The sequence below is a fragment of the Thamnophis elegans genome, chromosome Z, assembly GCF_009769535.1.
Source record: "Thamnophis elegans isolate rThaEle1 chromosome Z, rThaEle1.pri, whole genome shotgun sequence".
Taxonomy (NCBI): Eukaryota; Metazoa; Chordata; class Lepidosauria; order Squamata; family Colubridae; genus Thamnophis; species Thamnophis elegans.
This window is the reverse complement of record NC_045558.1, coordinates 92,441,500-92,455,296: the sequence shown is the minus strand read 5'-3', so window position 1 is coordinate 92,455,296 and position 13,797 is coordinate 92,441,500. Positions and strand designations below refer to the sequence as shown.

The window sequence follows — 13,797 nt, the reverse complement described above, 5'->3', positions numbered from 1 at the left end:
ATGTCAGAGTTTCTTATGGGCAGCATTGTACAACTTTGCCTGTTTTAATTGTTCTTAAGACCTTGCCATCCATTCTAGGTTTGGAATGGTTCAGTCCACTGGGTCTCTCAATACATGGAATTCATTCCATGACAGACACTTCTGCTGATGTGGCATTAGTTTTGTCAGATTACGCTGACATTTTTGATGGCCAGCTGGGCCGGTACAAGGGTAACCCTATCTCTCTCAACTTGGATCCCCAGGTTGCTCCCATCAGACTGAAGGCCCGCAGGGTGCCTTTTGCTTTAAGGCCCAAGGTTGAAGCCGAGCTCGACAAGCTCGTGGCACAGGGCATACTGGAGCCTGTCGACCATTCACCGTGGGAGACCCCAATTGTCATTCCGGTGAAGCCCGACGGCTCCATTAGGGTCTGTGCCGACTACAAATCCACCATCAACCTCGCCTTGCAAGCAAACCCATATCCAGTCCCTGTTGTACAACATCTGCTCCATTCCCTGGGGCAGGGTTGTATTTTTGCCAAACTGGATATGGCGCAAGCCTACCAGCAGCTTCCTGTGGATGACGATGCGGCGGCTGCCCAAACCATCGTCACCCACCGGGGGGCTTTCCGTTGTCGCCGCCTACAATTCGGCGTATCCATTGCCCCGGGGATTTTCCAGAGTCTCATGGAGCGGTTGCTCCATGGGCTCCCTGGAGTGGTACCATATTTTGAGGACGTCCTGATCGCTGCAAACAGCCGATCAGACCTCATCAAAGTTCTAAGGAAAGTCCTCGACCGTTTCAGGGGCGCGGGACTTAAATTGAAACGCAGCAAGTGTTTCTTTGCTGTTCCCCAAGTGGAATTTCTGGGCTTCACTATTGACGCCCAGGGAATTCACCCTACCCCTTCAAAATTGGCAGCTATCAGGGACGCACCTGCTCCAACTTCCAAGGCGCAGCTACAATCGTTCCTGGGGATTTTAAATTTTTATGCACCTTTCATTCCACACAAGGCATCACTGGCCGAGCCCCTGCATCAGTTGCTTGACCGATCAGCGCCTTGGCAATGGGGCAGCCGTGAAGCACAAGCGTTCGCAGCTGTCAAATCCCTGCTGACGTCAGATGCAGTCTTAGTCCAATACAGTGACAAGATGCCTCTGACTCTAGTGTGTGATGCCTCGCCCGTGGGTTTGGGAGCCGTTCTGAGCCATGTCCTGCCCAATGGTTCAGAAGCTCCCATAGCTTTTTACTCCCGGACACTGTCATCAGCAGAGAGGAATTACAGCCAAATTGACAAGGAGGCTCTGGCTGCAGTGTCAGGAATTAAAAAATTCCACGATTACTTATACGGGCGGCATTTCACCTTGTTCACAGACCATTAGCCACTCCTTGGGCTTTTGGCAGGTGATAAGCCGACCCCTCCTATTCTATCCCCAAGGATGACCCGATGGACGGAATTCTTAGCGGCGTACTCCTACGCCTTACGCTACCGTCCGGGCAAGCAGATAGGGCATGCAGATGCCCTGAGTCGCTGCCCACTTCCATTGAAGGAAGTCAAACCAGTTCCTTGCCTTTCAGTTTTGGCAATTGCAGAGCTAGAATTGCCTTTGTCTGCTACAGACATAGCAGCCCACTCTCGGTCTGACCCTACTTTGGCAAAACTTCTTAATTGGGTCCTGAGAGGTTGGCCTTCTGGTACATTACCACCTCAATTCAAGCATTTTAAAAACAGACAAGCAGAGCTTTCAATTCATTCCGGCTGCCTATTGTGGGGCGACCGTGTGGTCATCCCAACGGTCCTTCAACAACAGATTTTGCAACGCCTTCATGAAAGTCATCCTGGGGTCAGTAGAATGAAAGCTCTTGCTCGCAGTTTTGTTTGGTGGCCAGGGTTAGATGCCGACATTGAAGCCTGGGTTGCCAAATGCGAGACATGCCAACAGTCCCGGCCTTCTCCTCCTTCCTCTCCCTCCCGGGAATGGGAGATGCCTCGAGGGCCTTGGTCTAGGTTACATATTGATTTCGCTGGTCCATTCCATGGGCAGGTTTTCCTTATAGTTGTGGATGCGTACTCTTGATGGGTGGAAGTATTGCTAATGCACTCCACCACATCTGATAGCACTGTGCGAGTTTTGCGACGGTTGTTCGCAACCCATGGGTTGCCAGACACAGTGGTGTCTGACAACGGCTCGCAATTTACAGCCACAACTTTTCAAACTTTCCTCGCTGAACTAGGGGTACGACATGCGCTGGTTGCCCCTTACCACCCGGCAAGCAATGGCCGAGCGGAAAGGGCGGTTAGATCGGCCAAGGAGGCTTTGGGCCGGCTAAACCGTGGTGACTGGCAGGCTAGGGTGGATGCTTACTTATTGGCACAGCATTCCACACCTTGCCCACTGACACAGAAGAGCCCCGCGGAGATGTTGATGGGCAGGCGCCTGCGGACCACCCTGGATAGATTGCATCCCGTCTATTCAGGAATTCAGTCTGGCAACCTGGGGCCTCCAACCCCATCCCATTCTTTCCAACTGGGGGATCTAGTTTGGGCTAGAAATTATGGAGGGGACTTGAGATGGGTTCCAGCAGTTATATCGCAAATAACAGGACCCGTTTCCTATAGGGTTCACTTATCCGATGGATCCTCATGGCGAAGACACCTGGATCAATTGAGGAAACGGAAGACAGCAGCCGTAGCTTCTCAAGCGGATGTTCAAGGGTTTCAACCGCAAGTTCAACAAAATCTAGCCTGTGTAAATGCTCCTCCCATTCCAAGGGTTCCAGATCCTTATATACATAGCCCAAACCCCTCAGAGGCGGACTACCAGCCTCATGCCCATCCAGCATCATCTGCCACTATGTCTCATCCACACAGTTCACCTCTTAGTTGTGCAATTCCTCCACAATTACCACAAGGACATCGTTGCCAGGATCCGCCTGCAATAGAATTAAGGCGGTCCGAGTGAATCCGTCGTTCCCCTGCTTATTTAAAAGACTACGCGTGCTTGAGCACAGCTGGGGGGGAAGAAGTGTTGTGTATTGAAGAAAGTCCTCGCTGTTACGAATGACAGCTCGGAAGCAGCCAGGCGCGTCTTAGCCAATCAGACGCGCCTGTCAGTTGCCGAGCTGTCATCCGCGCGAGCTGTAACACGAGCCTGCTGCCTGCTGTATAAAAGGCAAGCCGTTTTAACAGTTAACTGTCTTGTTAGAGCAATCACCTTGCTGATTGCTACATTGTTTCAGCTGCCTCAGCTACTGCCGCCTAGCCGGCTTTCACTTGTTACATTGTTGCGAGTTACTGTTACAAATCCTTCAGCTTCTGAATAAACGGTTACAGTGTTTCACAAGAACCTGCCTGGTTTCTTAAGTTATAATAATAATAATTTTCATAACAGTTCCTCCTGTTTTTGTAATTACTGTTTTATATTATTATTTTAGTGGATTGTTGTCACCCCTGAGAGTCATTTCTATTGAGATGTACACATTTGAACAATAAATGTATTTATTTTTATATTTAAGGAAAGGCATCATCTATAAACTAAGCAAAGGTGTAGCTTCCAAGATGTGCCCTTGGGATCTTGAAGTTGGTGGGAATCTACTCAGAGATTAATTGAGGAAAGCTTAATAACAGGGAGTTCTTAACTTAAATCCACACAGAATAAAACTATTTTAATAAATCCTATGCACAATAAATAAAATATTATTTTAAAATACATTAAAAAAATAAAAGAAAAAAACCCACTTACCAGCAGGCTTGCACTCCAAGTAAATCCAGAATGATGTAGATGTTAATACAAAGAACTGAGCAAATTTAAATGGTGAAATTAGTCAGGGAAATATTTTTCAAAGAAACTTTGCCACCATTTTTCAGAGCAGACCTCCAACCTCCGTGCCCCTCTCCTCTGGAAAATCCAGGAAGTAACACTAGTGACCTCTCTAGCCATTTCCTGCAGCTCTATGGTACTAGATCATTTTTTCTTATAAAATGAGGTAAAAGCGGTGCGAGGGGGGGGAGGTCCGTTTTGTTGCTTTAACGTTTTAATATCTTCAATGAAAGTACTGAGACAGAGAGAGGGATTAGACAGGGTGTCTTTTGTCTTGCCCCGGTTAGGATTTCTTAAGCAAATCCACTGGGCTTTCAACATGAAGCCAGAAAATCAGGACTTTTTAAAAACACGGCGGGAAATGGGACAAATTGTTATAAAGCGTGATTGTCACACTGAAATCGGGACATCTGGTCACCTTAATAATGAATAACGAGATTATGAACGCAAGATAGAAATGTATAGAAGGGAAAACACTAACTGCAAAAAAACGATTCAAAACTGCTGTATGATATACGATGGAACTTATTGTTCCTATGTTGTTTTTAAATTATGTGGTTATTTTTGTTAATGTGTTTATGTGTTCTGTTGATGTGCTTATGTGTATAAAATAAAAATTTTTAAAAAATAGTTCATTTCTGTGTCTCTTCTTTGTGCAGCCCATTCATTGGAGTCAGTGATACTGAAGACTGGCAAGAACAGTCATCTTCCTGCTGTAAGTAGCTCTTTTATTGTTTTTGTACTTATTTTAATGTTATTGTAGTTCATCCATTGGGGCAAAGAATTCAGGGATATCGTCTTGGCCACTCCCGCCCGGTCACATGGCCGGCAAGCCACTTGCACAAAAGAGGCCACACCCACAGAGTAGGTTCCAAAATTTTTTGAAACCAACCACTGCTCTGTACTGTTTTCAGGTACCCAGCTTGCTGAGCTGCCCCAGTCCTGTCCCCGCTGTGGCTGCAACAGCAGTAGCTTAGGGAGATGCTAGCCTGGTAGGGAGGGGGCTACCCAACCCAGCAAGCTACGTAGCCATGTGACTGCAAAGTTTAAGTGCTGCGGCGGCCGAGGAGCAAGCAGGTGGGTGAGTGAGAAGCCAGTGGGCTGCTTTGGAGTCCAAAGCCCCGCAGAGCCAGCATGAGAGGCACTCGTGCCTGGGTGTAAGGCAGCCTTTTCTGCAGCATTCTCCTCTCCTCTTTGGATTACCCAGCAGTGGGGGGGGGCTCTGCCTTTGCAAAAACAGAGCAGGTGCAGGTGCAGCAGCCCCAGGATGTCTGCTTGTCCTCCTGCAGCATCGCCACCACCATCTCCCCTCTCAGCCCCAGCAGCGCGTCTGCATTTCCACCAAGGGCCACCTGCCCACCCACTCAAATTCATCTACCCTTTGTATTTCTGGATCTCTCTCATCCAGAGATTGATTGAAACATCAAAGTTAACATGGAAAAAAGAAGGAAATCCTTAATGGTACTCTGCTACTATCACTATTAGAAACTAGCCATTGAAGCAAGAATGTAACTACAAGCCTCACCTCCAGCATACTATTTGTATAGACTGTCCAGAATAATAGAAGGTTTGATGGTATCAAAAACTCCAATGAAATTAAAGTGGAACCTTATTTGTGCCTGAGGTATTGCTGTTCTTTTAAAAATAGAGCTGTTAATTGAAAGTCACATGCTAAAGCACAGTCTGCCTTGCTATCTATATACTTAGGATTATGTTGACAAGTACAAATATAAACTGTTTCAAATAGTTATGCTCCTCTTTGGAGAGATATTTAGCTGGACCTACAAAAATGGGAAAAACTGCACTTATCAATATTGAGTAGAATCTCTGTAATCACGATGAATATTTTACAAAATATGTTTTTTTGTTAAATTTGAGATGTTACTAATACTTGCAACTAATAACCCATTTAAGCAATGTCAGGAGGATATTTCTAAGTTTATATGTCAAGGGAAAAAATTAGATAAAAGCTACTGCAAGATGCTAAGGAAAGAGGGAGTTTGGGTCTACCAGATTTGAAACTGTATTTTGATGTCTGCCCTGGTTAAAACAATGGGTGAACCTCCAGAACAAGAGGCTACTTGAACTAGAGGGCCATGAATTAAGGTTTGGATGGCACAGCTATCTATGGTATGATAAAATTAAAGTTAATGTTGATTGTAATTTTTACTTTGTTAGACGTTCCACACAGTTTGAAATAAATATAAAACAAGGCTCTCTACAAAGCTGCCTCTTTGGATGTCACCCCAGGAAGATTTTTTAAAGAAAAGAAATGGTGGCAAATCCAGATTGGTTTATCTTTAAACTCTGATGACCCAGAACTAAAGCCGAGGGAAGAACCTGAATCAGAAGGTTATGTTTTCCATTGGTTTACTTGTCAACAACTGAAATAAAGATTTAAATTGATAAAAAGAGTTATGGGTTTGACTTTGTTAAAAATGAACTGGAAACCTTACAGTGTGGAAATGATGAACATATTATTGCTAAGATTTATAAACTGTTAGTGAAATTGAATTTGAAAAATGAACATGTGAAACATTGCATGATTCAGTGGGCAAGGAATTTTAGATATGTGATGCTTGAAGAATGGGAAAATATGTGGATGAAGGGTTTAAAATTTACATTAAATTATAATTTAAAAGAAACTTTTTATAACATGATCAGTGGTGGGTTCCTACCAGTTCGGTCCAGTTCACCCAAATAGTAAAAATAAGGTGTACTTTTCTGAACCGTAGTGATGGCCATGCCCCTGAACTGGTTCCCGGGTCACCAGTCGCTCACCCCGCCCCACCCACGCCCTTCTCTGCAGCTTGTTGGCCTGAAGAGCTGTGCTCCTGATCTGTCTGTCAGGTAAGTCTGCAAGCTTAGCTAGGCCTTCCTGGTGGCCTTGTGACCAGCTTGCAAAGGCAGGCAAGAGGAAGGCTGCATGGAAGGCAGGGAAACATGGCAGAACTGCAGGGAAGGGAGCAAGCAGCCTACTCCCTTCCCCGTGGCCTTACAAGTGGTCTCCCATGTCCTCTTGCCTTCTGAGGTTGGTGTCCAGCCCAACCGATAATGATTAGGAAACTTGAAACTAAGCATACAAGAAGGGAATACTGGTGTGCATATGTGTTTAAAGTATTCATCCAGTTCTGAAAGGGGTTATCAGAGAGCTTCCTGATCCAAGGTTGCCACTAAAAACTTGAGCAGTATCTGACAAGAAATAAAGATTCTTCATCAGTTTTGGTTGATACGCTGGTTGTTACTTTTCTTGCAGGTGACAACCTGTCTACCCTTCACCCTGCTATGGTCATCTTCCACAGTGCATTGTTTTCAAATAGTCTTAAAATTTCAGTGGGCCAATAATGCTGCAAGATTTTTGAAGATTGAGAAATTTTCCATGCTACTCCAATGATTTATTAGCTGCACAGGATGTTTCTGGGCTCAACATTTAGTGGTCCTTTGACTTGGAAGCAAGATTTTAGAAAGAGTTTATATTCTCAGATCTCTCCGTTTGAACCATAAAAGCTTTTTCAAAAGCTGTTTTATTTTATTTTATTGCTCCTGACAAGTGAAGTGAGGAAAATTTAATGTTTTTCCTTGCAAAGGAGAACAGTCTTATACAGCTATTTTTTTAATTTACCATCAAGTAAATATTGTTTTATTCCTCAGTCTTTTTAATATCTGTTACATTTTCATTTTGTATTGTAAATGTTGTGGATTCTTAGTCACATCGTGAATCTTATTTCACTCCCTGCTAGTGTGTGTTTGTGTGTGTGTGTATGCGTGTGCGTATTACAGTTTATAATCATAATTTTAGTTGCAGATATAAAAAGAACTGATACTTATTCTGCATTTGGTAACCTGGAAACATTTTATAGAGATGCAATAAATAAATGAATACATACATACAAGGGTAATCCTGCCGCTACACAAATATCATGTGAATGATCTACACGTTTGTAAAATATCATTCTGGCACCAGAAAACCTATATAGATTTTATCACTGCTAGTCACTAGGGCCATAAGTAATAAGAACTTTAGCCCAACCCAATTGCAGTTGCTTCAGATGGGAGAATAGCTATGCTGAAATGTTTTAAAGCGTCGTGATAAGGATAACAATAAAAAGGTGCATGAAGAAATGTATTTAATAGTAAAATATATAGCAATAAGCAGTGTTCTGTATAAGTAGGATTAGTCTTCTTCCTCTTCCTCTTCCTCTTCCCCTTCCCCTTCCTCTTCCTCTTCCTCTTCTCCTTCTCCTTCTGAACTTCTGTAGATATAGAAGGAATAAAAGATGATATTACGGTGTGGTTATAAAACTTATTCTTCTAATAAGTCTGTTCAACTTTTGTCAAGCTATTATTATTATAATTGATCCAGTACTATTATTCTCAGGTGCTTCTAAAGAAATATCCAAATATTGAGGTGCCATTATTTTTTATGAAATGCAAGAATTTCAGTATTTCAGACATGCATTTCAACAACCCTCTCATAACCAGTTGCTCTAAGAGAAAAGGCTTCTGTAACCACCCATAGAATCTTCTCACAATGGCTACTTTGGGTCTGGCAGCATCACTTTCTATCTATGGTGAGGATAGGGAAAGGGAGAAGTGAAGCCATAAGGTGATCAGTAGGTTTCTGACTATTCTTCAAATATACGATCCAGTATAGGAGTAAATATAGGATACAGTTTAAATAGAAATAGAAAAGCAAAACTGAAAAAGCCCTCAATCTGTTAGAATCAGATAGATGGAAAAATGATTGGAATTACACCCACATATATGCAACAGAAACATACAATGAATATACACTGAAAGGAGTATCAGTAGGGGTTTGGTACTCCAGAACGGGAAAAGGCAAAAAGTTGTTGCTCTTTTCTAGTTTTGCTCCGTCCTTTTCCTATTTCCCACTAGAACTTTTTCTTTCTACTGTTGAACTGTGAAATAAAATGATGAGATTATGAGATGTTTTACACATTAAATGTCCTATAATGCATTCTGAATCACTTCAAAAATTCTTAAAGAGAAATACTTCTGACTTGCACATTGAAGCTACTTACGCTTTTTTGGAACCACCTTCAGTTTCTTCTGCTTCTGAAGCCCTGGTTAAAAGAAAAAAATAAAAGCAGAATTTAAGTATTGTTGTGAATATTTTATCTTCACCTCGTCAGCTTGCCCTCCTCATTTATCTATTTATTCAATTTAATTGCCACCCATTTTCTTCCTGAGCAACCCAGGGAGGCTTATAGCATAAAAGATAAATATTTCTAAGATTATAAAAATGGCTATAATCAAAGATAAAGTTAATAAATGAAAGGTAACTAAAAGATAAAAGATGGGGAAGGAGGGAGCAGGATGTTCAGTGGGGAGGGGGGGATTGCCTCTTAATTCACCAGCCACCTCCAGTATGATGCTGTCTCTTGTTGGGGCCCCAAACCATCTGGCAGGGTCAGGTCTTCAGGTCTAACCTTATGGAAGGTCAGAAGGGTGGGAGACGATCTCATCTCAAGGGTAAGTTATCCCGATGGGCAGGAGCCACAGCAGAAAAGGTCCTTCTCCTGGACCCCGGCAGCCACAATTCCTTGACTGGTGGAGCCTGAAGATTGCCTCCTCTGCTGACGTGAGTGGAGTGGGCCAGCCTCAATGGGGCAAGACTGTTCCTCAAATAGCCTGGACCTATGCCATGCCGGGCTTTAAGGGCAATAACCAACTCTTTGAATTGCACCCAGAAGCAAGCTAGCAACCAGGGCAGCTCTTAGAGCAGTGATGTAACATGGGCCACTCTAGGAGCCTCAAGAACTCCCTGAGTTGCAGTTATCGCTTGTATGTAAGCTTGCTTTTTGTATGGGTTCCTCACACACCAGATCTACCATTTTAGTCCTTTCCTTCCAAATACTACTGCTTATGACTCGCTTTTCTTTGTCTCTCCAAATTCAGTCAAGAGGATTTTATTTTATTTTATTAGTAAGAATGTTCTCTTTCACCTCACATTGTGGTCTCTTCTGTTGGGCCTAGAAGACAATCAACCCCATATATAAGACTTCTTTTATCTAAGTCCCAGGTTGGAACAGAGTTTGCAGGTAAATGGATTTGTGGCAGAAGAGGTCAATCCACAAAGGCATCGTGCAAGGCACTTCCCTATTGTACCAGCAAACAAATCAGTTTTGTAGCATCATTAACTCCATTTACTTACACTAAAGAGAGTGAGAAGATTTCACAAAACCTTCCTTAATGTGCAACAAAATAAAATAAGCCTCCCTGGGAGGGAGGCACTCTCTGCTGCTCAAATTTGGGGAGCAAATTATTTTGGGCAGTTTCCTGCACTCAGCTAGAAACTCTCATTTGGGTTTGGGGAGTGGGGCAGTCCGGAAAGAATGCTGCTTTTTGCCTTGTAGTTTCAACCAGGTTAGTGAGTGCTGGAACTAGGAGGCATCCTCTGCTTCCTAGTTCTGCTTCCCCCAATTTACATTTTTAATTCAGAATACTTTTAGAATCTGAAATGTCTTCAGCTACTAAAAAAATTGACCCTTTATTTTTCCAGATTATTTCATACTATTACAGTACAGGAGGAATTAGGAAGTTTCAATTGTGTGTGCAGCATATTTTATTTTTGGTTTATATATGCAAAGGCTTTTAGATGTTTTAAGTTGTTGATTTTAATAACGATGAAGCTGCAATAGTAACAGTACATATTAGATGTTGTTTTAAACAAACACATTACTTAGAAATAACTTGGAGGAAAAAAGTTCTAAGTGAAAGAACAGCCCTTGACACACTGTAGTACTCACTCAGTCGTTGGTTCGGCTTCACTAGCGGCCGTCTCTTTTTCTGACCTGACAAAGAACAAACAAACATAGAAGTTAAAAAGAATTCTGCTTCAGCTAAGATTGTCTCCTTTCCTTCCCAGGAAATATCTTGGAGGAAAAAGGTTATAAGTTAAAGAACAATCCTTGAGGAACTCTACTACTCACTCAGTCGTTGGTTCGGCTTCACTAGCGGCCGTCTCTTTTTCTGACCTGACAAAGAACAGAGAAAACATTTTAAGAGAATAGAAGTTAAAAAGAATTCTGCTGCATCTAGAATTGTCATTTTAGCTGTCAATTTAAAATTGTAAAATTCCCAGGAAATATCTTGGAGGAAAAAGCATATAAGTTAAATAACTCACTCAGACTTTGGAGAGGCTTCACTAGCGGCCGTCTCTTTTTCTGACCTGACAAAGAACAAACAAACATAGACGTTAAAAAGAATTCTGCTGCATCTAAAATTGTCAATTTAAAATGTAAAGTTGTAAAATTACCAGGAAATATCTTGGAGGAAAAAGCATATAAGTTAAATAACAATCCTTGCGAGAGACTCTACTACTCACTCAGTCGTTGGTGCAGCTTCACTAGCGGATGTTTCTTTTTCAGACCTGACAAAGAAGAGAAAGGTGTTTTAACAGAAGAGAAGTTAAAAAGAACTCTGCTGCAACTGAGATTGCGTCCTATGGACACGTTATCCTGGGAAGGTAATGGCTCATTTCTTTTCAAACTTCTTAAAATGAAAGGAAGTTTAGAATGGATTTTCTCAACCTCAGGAACTTTTAGATGTTACTATTAAGCATGGCTGGCTAGGGAACTTTGGGAGATGACATCCACTCATCTTAAAGGCTCTGTGATTGAGAAACATGCTGTAGATTAAATGTCTTCTCCAGTCTATTGGAGATTTTTTTTTCCTCCTGAGCAAATTAAACCAAATACTGCTCCATCCCAATTTGCTTGCCTAAAGATAAGGCTAGGAATTTCGAGCCGCCTCTCTTAATATAGCAACTCTAAAACACAAAGTTTATATAAATATGATTAAGAATAGCAACAGCACTAAGACTTATATAGCTCTTCACAGTGCTTTAGAGAGTCAGGTTTACAGAGTCAGCATATTGCATCCAATAATCTGAGTCCTCAATTTAATGACACTGAAAGGATGGAAGGCTGAGTCAATCTTGAGCCAATCAGGATTGAACTCCTGGCAGTCAGCAGTTGAGTTACCCTTCAATATTGCATTCTAACCACTGCGCCACCTTGGCTCTTTCATAAACAGAATGAATTAGAATCTATAGGTGGATCTACCTTGAAGTTAAGGAATATTGTCCCACACATATAACTCTACAGATACTCACAATTTCTTTGAACTGGCCTTTTTAACAGGCGCTGGAGCTGGAGCTGGGGCTGGGGCTGGGGCTGGGGCTGGAGCTGGGGCTGGAGCTGGAGCTGGAGCTGGAGCTGGAGCTGGAGCTGGAGCTGGAGCTGGAGCTGGAGCTGGAGCTGGAGCTGGAGCTGGAGCTGGAGGTTCAATTGCTGCTGGTGGGGGTGGTGGCATTATCTCCCTAGGAAGATAAAGCAGAAACAGAGATTAATTCAAGTTTAAATGGTTAATAAAGAACAGAGTTGTGATCTTTTATTTCCTTATATGAACCCAGAACTTTACAATTTCTCTAAAAGTAGCAACAATTGTGTGTTTGCTCATAAGAATCCTAAAGTGGCTTTGCTGCAAAACTCACAGCCTCAGCTCTGTTGAATTTGAAGTTTAGTTTTTCCAAAACGTCTAAGCAGACTCTTCTAGCTTTTTTCAAACCTTTGATTCTTATATACGTGTATTTATTTTACGTATTCTCATTCTGCTTCAGCTTGTTGATTCATAGTTGAGAGTGTGACTTAAAGGATAGCTGGGTTAAACTGTTGGACCAGGTGTGGGGAGACCCAGGTTCAAATCTTCACAAATGTCATGCAGCCCTCCCAGTAATTTGGAGCCAGTCACTTCCCAAGATAAATCTACCTCACAGGTTCATTGCTGTTGGGATTAAATGAATGGGGACTCCTCTTTATGCTATCTTGAGCCCACAGGAAAAGAAATGGTAAAACACATATCCAAAAATAAGAACATAAACAAATATGTCTCTAACTTTGGTACTAGAAGTGGATTAGCTTTCTGGAAGCACCATGGTTCATGTCTCTTCTATGCCTTGTGAAACAACAGAACAGATGCAGTAGAATAACAAATTCATGTTAGTCAATGTAAAATGTGTATGTGTCCTTGAAGAAAATAGAATCTGATCCCAACATAAAGGACTTCTTCTGCAGTTCTTTTAAAGCCTTAAAACTCTAAGGCTTTAAAGGCACATTTAAAGGCACATCTTTAAGCACATTTAAAGGCACATCTTAAAGGCACTGTCTTAAAGGTATCGTTGTTTATTTAAAACCCAGATGACATTCTTGTTCTATGTTAACCAATTTGGAGAGATTTGCAGAAATATTTTTGTTGGATTTCTTTATTTAACAATCATTCTTTGTGTGCATGATTTTACATCAATGTTGACTTCTGGCAAATGTACGTCTTGTCCCTGCAGTTTTCTAGGAAAGATTTCAAAAAGTGGTTTGCCATTGCTTCCTTCCTGGGGCTGAGAGAGTGACTGACCGAATGTCACCTTCCTGGCTTAATGCGCAAGATGAGACTAGAACTCACCACCTCCTGGTTTCTAGCCTTCTACCTAAACCACTGCAACAACTTGGTCTTTGTATCCATTGTTGCTGTTTCTTAAATATTAATTGAATTATATCTCCATTTTTGGATTGCTAAAATATAAGGAAAATGTAGTTATATTTGAAAAATAAAATACATTATTTCAGAGGATAAGTCCTATAATACATAGGCTAAAACACACACACACACACACACACACACACACACACACACACACACACACTGGAAATTTAAAAATCTGATGAAATACCATAAATATTCTTCCAATGTTTTGAACCCTGCTTACTTACTCAATTGTGTTGGAAACAGCATTCTAAAGTTTTCTAATTTTATTTCAACAAAAATGCAAAGGAATTGCTGTGGTGTTCTCAATTTTAAACAGGGAAATAACATTAGTAATAGTTTTGTAGTATCTGTAGTAACTCACGAGGCTCAAGTTTTTCTGGAGGCCTGATAAAGAGCAGAAATTACAGAGTTTGTTGTTCAACAATATCTTGTA

The 13,797-nt window shown here is 41.8% G+C and overlaps 1 protein-coding gene across 1 annotated transcript; it reads left to right on the top strand.

Moving 5' to 3' along the window:
- Positions 1 to 278: 278 nt before the first annotated feature.
- Positions 279 to 2,303, top strand: LOC116521225 (uncharacterized protein K02A2.6-like; the record flags this gene model as incomplete). Its single annotated transcript, XM_032235915.1, is given in 2 exon segments — positions 279 to 719; positions 1,746 to 2,303. Coding segments are annotated over 2 exon segments (999 nt in total), but the record flags the coding sequence as incomplete, so codon positions are not given.
- Positions 2,304 to 13,797: the final 11,494 nt, after the last annotated feature.